At 43.8% G+C, this 15,010-nt stretch overlaps 2 protein-coding genes across 2 annotated transcripts; both read left to right on the top strand.

The window, feature by feature from the left end:
- The first annotated feature begins 645 nt into the window (after positions 1–645).
- On the top strand, positions 646–6,226 carry C15H9orf78 (chromosome 15 C9orf78 homolog). The gene is made up of 9 exons (XM_026688485.2): positions 646–913; positions 1,302–1,361; positions 2,230–2,281; positions 2,523–2,593; positions 2,799–2,876; positions 3,141–3,338; positions 3,850–3,986; positions 4,750–4,848; positions 5,959–6,226. The coding sequence occupies exons 1-9, from the start codon at positions 831–833 to the stop codon at positions 6,048–6,050; spliced, it is 870 nt and encodes a 289-aa protein (XP_026544270.1). The 5' UTR covers positions 646–830; the 3' UTR covers positions 6,051–6,226.
- Positions 6,227–7,122: 896 nt separating this feature from the next.
- LOC113426139 (torsin-1A-like) lies at positions 7,123–11,761 on the top strand. Its single transcript, XM_026688483.2, has 5 exons — positions 7,123–7,381; positions 7,998–8,263; positions 9,022–9,197; positions 9,950–10,077; positions 10,547–11,761. The coding sequence occupies exons 1-5, from the start codon at positions 7,171–7,173 to the stop codon at positions 10,795–10,797; spliced, it is 1,032 nt and encodes a 343-aa protein (XP_026544268.1). The 5' UTR covers positions 7,123–7,170; the 3' UTR covers positions 10,798–11,761.
- Positions 11,762–15,010: the final 3,249 nt, after the last annotated feature.

Genomic DNA, 15,010 nt, shown 5'->3' with positions numbered 1-15,010 from the left:
AGACAGTTTTTAAGTGAGTTTGCCCCGTTTTACAACTTTCCTTTCCTCCGTCGCTAAGTGAATCCCTGAAGTTTATTTGTAAGTAGCCCAGTTGTTAAGTGAATCCGCTCCCCCCCCCTGACTTTGCATGTTGCAAATGGGGATCCCGTGACCTTGGTACACACACACACACAGCAACGGTCATAAGTATGAGTCAATTGCCCAGTGCCTGATGCAGCAAAGGTCGTAACTCTGAAAATCTCTGTAACTTTGAATGGACGCTAAATGAACTTTTGTAAGTCAAGGACCGCCTCTATTGCTAAGACACAAGACACTCAATGTTGCCTCCTGGGCAGACAGACCATCCTCCCGCCTCGCCTGCTTTTTATATGTGATGGAGCCTGCATTGAATACCTGCCCTATAATCTTTTACAATTTTGCATGCAATACCAGCCAGGATATTTATTCCCTTCTCCGAATGCAACGGCACACAGGGCTGTTGTGGCTTCGCTGCAAAAAAAAATAAAAAATGCCAGTTTGGAATTTCCATCTTTGGAGCAAATTAGGGCTCCTTCTGACAATCTAATAAAATAAATTAAAATACAGGTTTTAAAAAAAAATTAAGGAGATCCGTCTTTTCTCCCCTGTACCATCCATCTATATTTTTCTATAGAATCCCTTGCCCTGCCCTTCTAAGGGCAACTTAGATCCACAGCGGGCGGCTTCGGCGCGTGGTGTCGACGTCACGCGACGCGCGCCCCCCAGGTTGCAAAACAGGAAGCGCTTTCCAAGCAACCGCCTTGAAGCAAAATCGATTTGGAGGCGGTGGGAGGCGGGCAGGGTCTCTAACTATGCCGGCCGGGAAGAGTTTTCGCCGGAGGAAGGCCGACTCGGAGGAGGAAGAGGAGGATGAGCTGGTGGCCGAGGAGGTTCGGTGGGTGCCGGGGCCGAGGGGAATGAAATATTGGGGAGGGAGGCGAAGTTGAAAAGAGGTTGAAACTTTGCTTCTATTATTATTATTCTATTTATTATTATTATTCTATTATTATTTTTAAAAAATATCATTTATTATTATCTATTATTTACTTATTCGTGTCAGAAACACCCCAATTAAAATAAGATGTACTATATGACATAAAATTTAAAACATAAAATCTAAGATTAAAATATGTACAAGTTTGCTTCGCTTGCAAATCATTTTTTTAAATGATCAAGGCCAAAACCAGGTTCAATCTCAGCACCTTTATGGTGTGTGGACTCCAACTCCCAGAATTCCCCAGATCTTGGTATTTAATTATTTCTGTTCTATGATTCCGCTCCAGGTTAAAACTAGAAGAAGCGAAGGAAGTGCAGAGTTTAAGAAGGAGACCCAATGGAGTAAGGTAATACTAATTTTTCCATGGAGTTTTAAGGTCAAGGTAATCTTTGTAGCAAGCACAGACTGAGATTCTAGGTTTTTGTTGTGAACCGTTTATATCCGTAGAAACTAAGATTCTAAAATACATTTACCATTCCTTGTGAACATTAAGGTATGTCCTCATCTCTGCCATTTGGCTAAGAATTGTTAGATTCTGCCCACAACCTCACCAGCATGTTGCACGGAGCCAACCAATTATGGTTTTGTGGATCAGGGCTTGTTGGAGTACATGATGAGTTCAAGAACAAGCAAGGATTTGAACCTGGGGCTCCCTGAATCTACTTTAGCACTGTGCTGTATAAGTAGTCCTTGATTTATAACCATTCACTGAGCGACTGTTCAAAGATACAATAGCACTGAGGGAAAAGAAGTGACTTATAGCCGATCCTTCCACTTAGGATGGTCATAGCATCCTTGTGGACACATGCTCAAAATTCAAATTATTTCAAATAATTTAAATTAGTATGAGTTTAGTTCACTGTAATTAGTTCAAATTATTATTATATAAAGTTCCAATAATTAAACTATGGCGAGTTGGCTGTGGCGAGTTATCATAGACCCAATAAAAAGGTGGTTAAATCAAGCACAACTCACTTAACAATGGAAATTCTGCTCCCAGCTATGGTCATAAATTGAGGACTACCTGTCCCGACTCTTGGACGCCAATCATTGAAAACAAGTATTCTCAAGGAAGGAAAGGAATATCAAACTCTCCTAATGTACTGTAACCCAAACTGACGCTGGGTTGCATTGTGACCAGATTTGAGATAAAAATGAAAAGTTCTCTTAAATCATCCTAATTCTTCGTCCTTGTCTGCTTTCCCCCCCCCAAGTGCTGCAGCCTTGCTTGTCGGAGAAAAGCTACAAGAAGAGACAACTTTGGTGGTAAGATCAGAGTGGGAAGCCTTGAGATGAGAGGCCTGTAAATATCCCTCCCTTCCCCGAAGTGAAAACACAACCCACTTCGGTGTTCCCCATAACAGTGGTTTTAACAACTCATGATTTAACAGGAATTAGGTGATCCTGTTGACTGAGGAAGCCCAGTTGCGTAAATCAGCATTTATGGCCCTCAGTTTCCAGCATCTGCAAAATGTATCTTCTCTGTTTGTTCTCTCCACATGGCCAGGATGATCCCTTTAAGATCAAGTCAGGCGGAATGGTGGACATGAAGAAGTTGAAAGAGCGAGGAAAGGAGAGGTGGGCCTGGACCCTTTTGGGCCCCAATTGTGTGACTGGAAGTCGAGGAGTAGCTTGTTCCTTGAGGCACAGCCTCTTAGATGTTTTGAATTGGGGCTATGGATTATGACAGATGGGCTTGAGGGTTGACCGAAGATTAATTCCACTGCTTCTGGCTCTTTCGTCTTGATGGTGCTTAGAGTCATCGTTTGTTGCCCTTTTATAGGATCAGCGAAGAGGAAGACCTCAATCTTGGCACCTCGTTTTCAGCCGAGACCAACAGGAGAGATGAAGATGCAGACATGTAAGTGACTTGCCATCATTTATTTATTTGCTTGCTGGCTTATATCCCTCCTATATTATTTTTACGAATATCTTAAGGTGGCCAACATATCCAACATACCTTCCTCCTCCTATTTTCCCCACAACAACCGTCCTGTGAGGTGGGTTGGACGGAGCGAGAGGGAGTGGCCCAAAGTCACCCAGCTGGCTTTCATGCCTAAGGCGAGACTAGAACTCTCCATCTCGTAGTGATTAGCCCAAAGTCACCCAGCCGGCTTTCATTCAGGATGAAATACATTGAAACTGAGCTGAAGAAGAGGAAGGGGATTATGGAAAACGAGGAGAAGAAAGTGAAGCAGAAGAACGCAGAGGATTGTCTGTACGAGCTCCCGGAGAGCATCCGTGTCTCTTCGGCTAAGAAGACGGAAGAAATGCTGTCCAATCAGATGCTGAGTGGGATCCCCGAAGTGGACCTTGGAATCGAGTAAGTTCGACAGTTTCTGATCCACTAAAGAATATTTGAAATTGAAATGAGGGGACCTTGGTGTTCTCTGAGCTTGGTTGTTTTCTTACAGATATTACCCAACTAGACAACATCATCGGTGCTAGTGAGTGTGGGGTTTGTTCCATTTATATACAATAGCTCTGAGCGTGGTTTTCTTGCAGACATTTCAATGCCAAAGTAGGCATCATTGTCAGTGTTAGTTACCTAGTTTGGATAATGAAACATCTGCAAGAAAACAGCCAAGCATAGAGAGCACCAAGGACCCCTCATTTCAAGTCTGAGCTTCAAATATTCTCCTTTAAAAGAAATTTTGGGTAATCTCAAGTCCTCTCCTTGTCCAGAGAGGAATTATCAGAGAGCAAGTCAACTTACTCCTTCTTCATTTCACAGTGATCGTTAGCTGTTCTCTTTAGAGCTATCATCAGTCCGACATTTCTTCCCTGCAAGTTTGAAAATATCTCAGCCTGATGTTGTTTCTTTTTGGTGGTAGGGCCAAGATAAAAAACATAATCTCGACCGAAGATGCAAAGGCAAGATTGCTGGCTGAACAGCAGAATAAGAAGAAAGACAGCGAAACATCCTTTGTCCCCACCAATATGGCGGTGAACTATGTCCAACACAACCGATGTGAGTACCACAGGATTTCAGCTGTCCTGGATAAAAGCTGATTGACACATAATCAAATAGCAGGATTGGTTGATGTTGGAACAAGGTTGAGGTTAGAATGAATTGAGTTTGTTGGATGGAACCTGGTGGCCTAAACACATGCCTGATGAAAAACCATAAAATATTTTTATTGATGATGATAGCGATAATATAAATGGTTTATACGCCTCAGTAGTGAACTTGCATATCACACAAAGAATAAAACAAAGAAAACATATTTGGTTGGAGCAAACGCATGCCAGACTTTAAGCGGCGAACTGAAATTTACTTTCTGGTGTGAAAATGCCATACAGGTAGTCCTCGACTTACAACAATTCATTTAGTGAACATTACAACACTGAAAAAAGTGACTTAGGACCGTTTTTCACACTTATGATTGTTGCAGCCTCGCTACTGTCACATGATCAAAATTCAGGCGCTTGGCCACTGGTTCATATTTATGACAGTCATAGCACCCAAGGGTCATGCTGCGACCTTTGCACAAAGCAAGTTAATGGGGGAGCTAGATTCGCTTAACAACCATTACTAATTGAAGAACTGCAGTGATTCCCTTAACTATGGCAAGAAAGGTCATAAAGGGAGGTGTAACCACTGTCTGTCTTAACGACTTAAATTTTGGGCTCCATTTGTGGTTTGTAAGTCAAGGACCACCTGCGTTTTGAAAGCTGCAAATTTATACTTGGGTTGATCCTAAGTTAGCATGATCTTTTTATCTCTTTTTCAGTTTATCATGAAGAGATACATGCTCCGGTAAGAAGAAATAAAGAGGAACCTAAGGCTCGGCCCCTGAGAGTGGGAGACACTGAAAAACCCGAAATGGAAAGTAAGTCATGTATACTGAGGGGTTATCTAGCTACTTTGGTCTAGTTCTCACAACAAGCTGGTGGATAAATGGTTTTGCTGCTATCTTCAAGAGGGCAGAAATAGAAACTGACTTCCTTTGGGAAAAGCTGGCAGGGAGCGTTTGGAAAGAACAATAACCTAATGATGGCTGATCCCACTAGGCCACACTATCTAAAGATCATTGAAACTTCAATCCTGCGGGAATAACATATCCTGGATTTTGGACACATTCCTTAATTCGGCCTATCGGAGGTCTGTGGATTCAAAAATTGTTGCTCTACAATGCACCGTTTCGGCCAAGGTTACAAACACCCAAACAGGAGGGTTTTCATAGTATAAAGATGATAATTTGGAGCATACTGTTCACAGCATTGTCATACTAAATAATAGCAATAGCACTTAGACTTATATACCGCTTTACAGCCCTCGCAAAGCCGTTTGCATATTGCCTCCAACAAAAAAAACAGAAAAGAAATCGATCTGCCAGCCGCTAGGCACAAACGGTGAGATAGATCTGAGAATGTCAGACACCATTCTCCCGTATCTTGCAGCTTTCCTTGTATTTTATCTCTTTCCAATGGCTAATCTTTATTTATTTATTTATTTATTTATTTATTTGATTTGCCAATTGTTTACAAGATAATAAGTATAAATGTATACATAGTTGTGAATACATGAAATGGTTACATATAAGAAAAATAAAAGAATAAGAGAAACAATAGGACAGGGACGGTAGGCACGTTGGTGCGCTTATGCACGCCCCTACAGACCTCTTAGGAAAGGGGTGAGGTCAATAGTAGACAGTCTAAGGTTAAAGTTTTTGGGGTTTGGGGAAGAAACTACAGAGTCGGGTAGAGTATTCCAGACATTGACCACTCTATTGCTGAAGTCGTATTTCCTGCAATCAAGTTTGGTGCGGTTTACTTTGAGTTTGTATCTATTGTGTGCTCTTGTGTTGTTATGGTTGAAGCTGAAGTATTCATTGACAGGTAGGACATTGCAATGTATGATTTTGTATACCATGCTTAAGTCAGACCGAAGACGGCGTAATTCAAGGTTTTCTAGTTATGTCTCTTTCTAAATTTTGTAGAATCTCCGCCGAATCGCAAGCGCCCACCAAATGAGAAAGCCACCGATGATTATCACTATGAAAAGTTTAAGAAGATGAACCGGAGATACTGAAGGGAGCTTGTTTGGTTCTCAGAGACTGGGCTGCATTTCTAACGTTTCTCACTTCTTGTTCGTTTTGCTTCCGTTTTACTCCACGAAACTGCCTTGCATTGTAGTCACTGATAGATGTTTTTCATACCGAAATGTGTATGGCACGTGCAGCAGTAAAGGTTTGTATTTTAAGCAGAGGATGGCCTGAAGGGTTTGTCTGTTTCTGTGTTTTCTGCATGCAATGACAGAGGATGGAAATCTGAATTCTCGCCATCCCACCAAAGATTTCAAATAAGTTACTTGGTCCTCTCCAGATACAACATAGAATCATAGGGGTTGGAAGGGAACCTTGGAGGTCTTCTAGTCCAACCCCTTGCTTAAGCAGGAGACTCTATACCATCCCTGTCAAATGGCTGTCCAGTCTCTTCTTAAAGGCCACCAGTGATGGAGCACCCACAACTTGGTCCTTGAAGTCTTCCAGCGTAGTCAACGCTGAATTAATGTCACATCTGTCAGTCAATCAGTCAAATGATGGCTTTTTAGATGTTTTCATATGACTTCCTTACTTTTATTACTCTTTATATAGTTCTATTGTTCTTTGTATATTTAATTGTTTGCAAGCCATTCAGATTCCTGTAGCGTATATGGAAGATGGGCAGCTATTTAAATGGGAGTAATAAATACATATATTTGGGGATCAGACCCAGAGCAAAACCACCCTGCAATTCATCCTTTTACAAAACCAGGCCCTAGCGGGCAGAAATAGGTCGCCCTCAATTTTAAAAAAAGAGAATTTCTTGCAATTCACACGAGGGCTGGAACACGTGTCAGTACTTGGGCGTCCAGGTGGACGTGCATCCAAGACTTGCGGGTTGGGGGTGACGTTGAAAACGCGCGATTTGGCTTGCTGACCCGGGTCTACTGGTTGTGCGAAGACCCAGAAGGCGGAAACCCCGACCGGCTGCAAGCAGAGGAAGCAAAGCCACGCCCCCTCTGTCTCCGGCAGTCAATGGCCTTCCCGCCCGGGCTAGCTTGCCCGACGCAAAGATGGCGCCCGCGGGGCCGGAAGCCGCTCGGGCGGAAGCGGAAGAGCGGCGCTGAGGTGAACTAGGCAGCGGCCCAAGCGTGCCTGCGGGCGGCGATGAAGCCTCTCCGAGCGCCCGGGGCGGTGTGGGGCCTGGCCTTGGTGCTGTGCCAGCTGGGCCCGGCAGCGCGGGCGATGGACCCGATGACCCTGAGCATCGCGGTGGCCGGCGCCGCCTCGGCCCTCACCGGCATCATCTCCCTTCCGAGGCTCTATTGCTATTTCGCCGAGTGCTGCGTGGAAAGGCCGGCGGCGCTGGTCGGGAGAGGTGGGTGACGTCAGGGCTGTGGGAAGGGGCGGGGCCGCTGGGGACGTGGAAGGGGAGGGCGCTTTGACGTCAGAGGAGATGGGCGGGGCGCCGCAGCAGGTGACTAACCAGGACGTCCTCGACTTACGACCACCAACGTTCAGGTTGCTGAGCAAGACCGTCATTAAATGAATTTTTGCCCTATTTTATGACCTTTCTTGTCACGCTTAAGAGAATCACTGCAGGTGTTACATTACACCACTGTGAAGCAAATCCGGCTTCCCCCTTGGCTTTGCTCGGCCGAGAGTCTGAATTTCGATCAGGTGACCATGGGGAGGCTGCAAACGGTCGTAAGTGTGAAAAACGGTCATAATTCGCTTTATTCCCCGGTGCTCCTGTAACTTTGGACAGTTGCTAAAGGAATGGTTGCAAGTGAAGGATTCACCGTACTCCCTCACCGCTTTTTTCTAAGTGGTTTTAAAACAGTTTTTTTAATGAGTTTTATTGATCTCCCCTCAGAAAGTAGGTAAAACATTACTCTTGTTTCTGCAGAAAACTTTCAGGTGATCGCTCTTTTTTTTTTTTTTTTTAATTTCTGGCTTCTCCCACCGTTCTTCTCCTCCCCTCCCCACTGCAGATCTTAAGGACAACCTGGGGAAAAAAGTCTTCGGCCAACACCTGGTGTCGGAGGTGGTTGTGAAAGCCGTGATGGGGTTTCTGACAAACCCAAACCCGAAGAAACCCCTGGCGCTCTCCCTGCACGGATGGACAGGGACGGGCAAAAACTTCGTCAGCAAGATTGTGGCGGAAAGCCTTTACGACGAGGGGCTCAAGAGCAAGTACGTCCACCAGTTTGTGTCCACGCTGCACTTCCCACACCAGCAAAATATCAGTCAGTACAAGGTGAGCTGATCTGGAGGACCCTGCAGGCAAGCAAGCCCATTGTTTTCCTCAGTAGCAGGTAACCCTCGACTTACAACAAGTTCACTTAGGGACCGTTCGAAAGGCCCTGGTCGTTTGTCGCACCGCCTTTGCTGGCCTCCCCAAGTTATGTGATCAAAAGTCGGACTCGGGGGTCATTTGATTGCCTTTTGTGAGCTGAAAGACATTTCTTTACCAAACTAGGTAACATCATCAGTGGTGGTGAGGTAGCACTGCTTTCGTTTTATACACAAGCCTTGTCAGTGTCGGTGAGACTGTTCTCAGTGGTTCCTTGATTGGGCTGCTGTCTACCTTATTTGTTTGAGTTGGTAGTTCCTTGTTTTGTTGACTTCTTGATTGTTGGTCTATTGATCATCATCCTCTTTTAATGGCCCCATAATCCCTTGCGGGATGGAGTCTGGGTAACTGAATGGAGCTGAGTGTTCACTGGCCGGATGCCTTTCCTGTCGCCAATACAGAGTTTTGTTCAGCAGATATATTCTCAGTATGCCCAGAGAGAGAAGTATCTGCCTCTACGTAGGATCAAACTCACAACCTCCTGATTGTGAGGCAAGAACTCCACCTCTAGGCCACTTTAGTGTTGACCTACTATTAATCTTGGTGTTAATCTCTGGTCATCTGGGTGTGGATTGCCGGGGAGTGTGATTATGCCTTTTAGTTTCCTTTTCTGCTTTTTTGGGGAGGGCTTCTTCAGTTCAGCTTTGCTTTTAATCTCTCAGGACCAATTGCAAATATGGATTCGTGGCAATGTGAGCGCCTGCGCAAGGTCGGTCTTCATATTTGACGAGATGGATAAAATGCACGCTGGACTCATAGACTCCATCAAGCCTTTCCTGGAATATTATGAAGAAATAGATGGCATCTCGTATCGAAAAGCGATTTTCATTTTCCTCAGGTGAGGCACCATGCCAGTGGGTTGACAGCAACAACAACAAAAAATGTATATTTTAAAACAAATTTGCTGGAGAGAACATTTCCTAGATTTCAGGATTCAAGTTTTTAAAAAATCCGGGTTATTGTAAACCTAATTTTTGTCCCTTTATTGCTTATGTACCAGTGTCACTTCTATATTTCTTTCCTTCTCAAATATTTCCCCAGCAAATGCGGGTAGTCCTCAACTTATAGCCGCAATTGGGACCAGAATGTCTGTTGCTAATTGGGAAGGGGGGGCAGCCATTGAACTGAATTACAGGTATACAGGTAGTTCTCTACAACAGTTTGTTGATATAAGAGATGATACAAGAGAAACTCACGTTTGCTCTCAACAACTTGCTGCATGCAGCTTGCCTTTTTTACACTGTTACCATGAAGGGAATCAGGGCCCTTTCCTCCCTCATAAGCCATGCAACCCACATTGCTCTCTTCTCTGTTTCTCCCTGCGTGCCCTAGGATGAAGAAGGGGTGGGCCTAGGTCTTCCTCTGAACTCCCTCTCCCTTGCTCTACCTCTTCCCTGCTCTGCCCAGCTGGACTTTGCCCTTCCCCAGTGTCTTCCACAGCCAGCGGAGCCACAATCCCACTCCCTGTCAGTTGTTCGGCTTCCTCCAAGTCAGATTCTGACAGGAGCATGACATGACCATGCGGATACTGCAACACTTTTAAGTGTGAAAAAGAGTCACAAGTCATTTTTTTTAATGCTGTTCCTTCAGCAATGCCGGAGCTGAAAAAATAACCGAAATGGCTCTCAACTATTGGAAGAATGGAAAGAAGAGGGAAGAGCTGAGTCTGCATGTTTTGCAACAATCATTGTCAAATTCTGTGTTTAATAACAAAAATAGTGAGTAACACATTTATTTATCATTTGTTTCCACCCATTGCTTCTTGTCCTGCTTTCAGTTGCTTCAGAGAAAAGCAGAATAACAGATTTAGAAAGGACCCCAGAAGTCTTCTAGTCCAACTCCCTGCACAAGCAGAACTTACACCATTATGGATAAATCTGTTATCCATAGTATAGCATTATCTCCAATCTGTTTTGAAAACCTCCAGTGATGGAGCACTTACAACTTCTGGAGACAAGTACTTCCACTCATTTATTTTGTCAGGAAATTTCTTAGTTCTAGGTTCCTTCTCTCCTGGATTAGTTTCCATCTGTTGCTTCTTGCCTTGCCTTCTGGGGCTTTGGAAAATAAGTCGACCCCCTCTTCTTTGTGGCAGCCCCTCAAATACTGCACTGCCTATAGTTGCTTTTCTTTTAACCGCTTTACAAAGGAATCCCACTCAAGGCAACGTGCTTTTTTTTTTTGCAGGTGGATTTTGGCACAGCAGTCTGATCGACCGAAATGTCATTGATTACTTCATCCCCTTCCTGCCTCTGGAAATCAGCCACGTGAAAATGTGCATCAGGTCTGAAATGGAATCTCGGGGTGACGCGGTCAACGAAGATGTGGTCTCTCGGGTGGCCGATGAGATGACCTATTTCCCCAAAGAGGAGCGGATCTATTCTGACAAAGGATGCAAGACAGTTTACACAAAATTAGATTTCTATTACGATGTTTAAAATCATTTTCCGCTTGCAACTTCAGAGAAGTGGGGAGAAAATGCACCTGGACAGAGGACTCAAAAGAAACCAAATCGCTTTTTTCCCCAAATTTAATTTTATCCTATGTAAATAGGACAATTAATTGAGACTGGGGAAGAGCTGGGATCTTGGAAGTCTAAAATTGTGGCTCATTCGTTAAGAGAACAGTTTCTCAGTCCATCCGTGGAAAAATTGTTTTTAATCATGACTGCGTTTTGGTCCACATCACGAGCTCTTTAGGGAACACGTCTGTCTATCTGGAAGTGAAAACAGTTCTAATTAGATAACGGTTGATATGAAAAGTATTCTGATTTTTGTCTTTTTGAAACATTTGTGACTTCTAAGAAATGAATGTTTTTGAATGCATGCATTTAAAAAAAAATTCTACAAATTAACAGCTTGAATCTTTCCAGCAATCTTGAGCTAATGTAGTACACTTCGTTAGAAATGATTCTTTGGATATCATTCGATCTGCTTTTAAAGAGCCTTTATTCTGTATGGAAACCAGTGTTGGTGCTAAAAAGAGAGAGAAAATAAGCTAGAAAAGTGAAAACAAACAAAAGATTTGACACTATTTCTGGGAGTTTTTTTTTGTAACTTTGGAATAAAACACAACTTGCTATGTTAACTACTGACCGGGCTGAACAGCAGACATATTCCAAGTATTTTGAGAATCAGCTGCAATTCCTTGAAGCAAGAACATATCAGAACCAATTCTGAAAGCGTTGCCTTCATGCCGAGACACAGAATTTCTGAGAAAGTTTTAATGTTGGGGTCTCTGCAATCACTAGCACAATATTCCTTTTCTTCCACCTATCCAAATAAAATGGCTTTGTGAAGCAGCTTTCCTTAACAAGAAGGTATTCATCTTTTACGACAGTGTTGAAAGTTCTGGAATATTTGCGTGAATAAAGAAAAGAAAACCCGGTTGGTTAATTCTGAAGGCCATTGTCCTAGCCTGTCTGGAGGGCACAACATGGTGGAATATATTGAGAGGGGCTTCATTAAAAGTGCAACTTGCGTAGATTGCTGCTGCCATGGGAAATGGGGTGGGATTTTTATTATATAGTGGATTTGTTAATTTTTTTTAAAAAAAGCCATCCCCTTGCCAAGACCTCCTAAACCAGGAGTCCCCAACTCTCCGTCTGTGTAATACAATATCCAAAAAATCACAGTTTCTCCATTGCAACTTTATTCTAACACATGAAGTAGAAAAAAGCCAGTTTTTCGCAATAGTTGGGTTTGCCCAACACAATCAGTCACCCACTTCAGAGTGCTGTGCAAAAATAGCTTGTATGGGTCATTTATAGTGTCATTTAAGGGCAGAAAATCTGGTTAATTCCATAAACCACATTTTAAACCATGAAGAAATGCAGCCAAGACAGCCATTTATTATTTTGCACTTTCAGACAAGCTTTTGAAAACTTTGAACTGGAATGTGGGGGGAGGGAAGAGTTCCTATAATAGAAAAAGGAAGAAATAATTTTGAATTTGGGTTACATTTCTTTCCCAGGGCAAGACACCATGTATCAAAATAATGATAACATTTAAGCAGAATCCCTAGAAAGCAAAGTAAACTGGTCTGGGGATTTTGCTCTTAAAAAACACAAGGGGGTGGGGGATAACATTCAATATTTGCACAACAAAATAAAACCAAGCGCTGCCTGGCAAGATTGTAACAAGGGTGGAGAAAAATGCAAAGGAACAGAAAAAGGGGTTGAATTTTAGAGAAGTTTTGGACTACAGTTCCCATTAGCCAGCCTTTTTTTTGGGAGGGGGGGGGAATTGCCTCTCTTGCAAAAGACTGGCTAATGGGAACTGTAGTCCAAAGCACTACATATAACCATTTTGTTTTATTTTTTGTAATTATTAAATTTTCAGATTTGTTTTTTAAAAAAGCAGGAGGGAACCTGCTCAACGGGGGGAAAAGCTCTCTGTGGCAAGAAGGGACGGTCCCTATCAACAGCCCTACCCCGGGGGTGGCTGATGGGACTTTTAATTCTCAGCACAAGCCCAAGTCACCCTCTGATCTCTCAATGCTAAAAAAAACACCGCTGCAAAAATAATGGGGAGACTTTGAAAACTGGGCCTTTGCAGCGGGGGGGGGGGAGGCAAGCCCCCCTAACCCTACTCCGGCTTCTCATGCACAGGGGGAGACCGATGGGATATGTAGTCCAAAGGATGGCCGGGCAGGGCGAAAAGTCCCCAGAGGGAGCGAAGCTTCGAGAAGAAGGCATTACACACACACAGCCTCCAATCTCCCTCACCTGTGCGGCCCACCTGGCCCTGATGAGGCGTCTCCATGGCAACCGCCCCGGGAGGCGAGCCCGGCGGGGGGTCCAGGGCGGGAACGGAGGACCACCGCACGTATGCCACCGCGCGCCCCTCCCGCCCGATTCCCTCGGGTCCGATTCCCTCCACGCCTACCTCGCCCGTTCATTGGCCGCTCTGAAAACCCGTCCCTCGGATTGGCCGGGAGGCCTCTCCTCTCCCGAGGGGATGGGGCATTTAAAAGTCGGCGGGCTCCTCAGCTGTGTGCCAAATTAGCGAGCGCGCTGCCGAAGCGGCTGCCGCGTCTCGCGTCTCTCGTCCCTCGAAAAGGGACGATGCTGCGGGGCGCCGGAGAGCCCCAAAAAGTATCTCAACGGCGCCCCCGCAGCCCAAGCCCTCGAGCTCAAGGCTGGGCAGGGCCTTTTGAGCTTTTGAGGTAATTCTGAGACTTGTTATAGTTATAGGATACGGAGGGGAGCGTGAGTTCTTTAGATAATTAATACTAGCCTATTGTTCTCGGGGAGTAAGGATAGCACCTGTGGTAATTTTAACCACGACGTGTATTCTAAGGAGTAAAAAAGGCAGGGGAGGCTGAGGTAATATCTCAAAAGGTGTGTTATTTAAAGGACTCCAATACCTCAGTCTTGCCAATAGGTTTGCTTCAGGGAATAACTCAAACCAGTGGAGTAATTCTAGTCAAGCCTCGAGTTTTTAAAAATTTGGTGGAGCCTGAGGTAATTTCAGCCATGTCCCTTTTAAGAGGACCAAACCACCACAGGTGTGAATAAGAGTTAAAAATTAGTTTTAAAGGTAAAATTGCCTCAGGAGCTGACCTTGTTCTTAGGAATAAAGTGAATTGTTGGGGTCTGAGGTAATTTTAGCCAAGGCTCAAGGTTTTAGAGTAAAAGTTTGGTGGAGCCTGAGGTAATTTCAGCCATGTCCCTTTTAAGAGGACCAAACCACCACAGGTGTGAATAAGAGTTAAAAATTAGATTTAAAGGTAAAATTGCCTCAGGAGCTGACCTTGTTCTTAGGAATAAAGTGAATTGTTGGGGTCTGAGGTAATTTTAGCCAAGGCTCAAGGTTTTAGAGTAAAAGTTTGGTGGAGCCTTGAGGTAATTTCAGCCATGTTCCTTTTAAGAGGACCAAACCACCACAGGTGTGAATAAGAGTTAAAAATTAGTTTTAAGGGTAAAATTGCCTCAGGAGCTGACCTTGTTCTTAGGAATAAAGTGAATTGTTGGGGTCTGAGGTAATTTTAGCCAAGGCTCAAAGTTTTAGAGTAAAAGTTTGGTGGAGCCTGAGGTAATTTCAGCCATGTCCCCTTTTAAGAGGACCAAACCACCACAGGTGTGAGTAAGTTAAAATTAGCTTCCAAGTAAAGTCTGAGGTAATAATAGCTATGTCCTTGGAGACTAAAAGTACAGTACTTCAAGTAGGTAGAGGAGAAAATTAACTAAAATTACTTGAGTAAGAAATTTACCAGATTTTAACTTCACTCTCAGGAATATGAGGCAATTTTAGCCAGGGGCAATTAAAAGGGCAAAATTACCACAGGTGAACAACATTAAAATTAGCTTAAAGGAAAAATAGCTTCAGTATCTGGAGTTGCCCTTACTTTCTTGAATAAAGTCAACTCTGGGGACCTGAGGAAATTTTAGTCAAAGCTCCTTAAAAGAAGCAAAACATGTAGAGGACTAGTTGGTTTGAGCAACTAAAGGCAAAAGTTGATGAAAATTACTTCAGGTCCAGGAGTTGACCTTACTTTCTTGAAATAAAGCCAACTCTTGGGGGCCTTGTGAGGTAATTTCAGCCAAGGCTCAAACTTTTAGTAAAATATTGATAGAATTCAAGGTAATCTCTGCCATGCCCTGTTAAAACCCACCATAGGAGAGTCAAAATTAAAGATAGTTTTAAAGGT

The sequence above is a fragment of the Notechis scutatus genome, chromosome 15 (assembly GCF_049901735.1).
Source record: "Notechis scutatus isolate UNSWTSFEM ecotype Mainland chromosome 15, rNotScu1.2, whole genome shotgun sequence".
Lineage (NCBI taxonomy): Eukaryota > Metazoa > Chordata > Lepidosauria > Squamata > Elapidae > Notechis > Notechis scutatus.
Note: the sequence above shows the minus strand (reverse complement) of the source record. Positions and strands in the feature narration are given on the sequence as shown.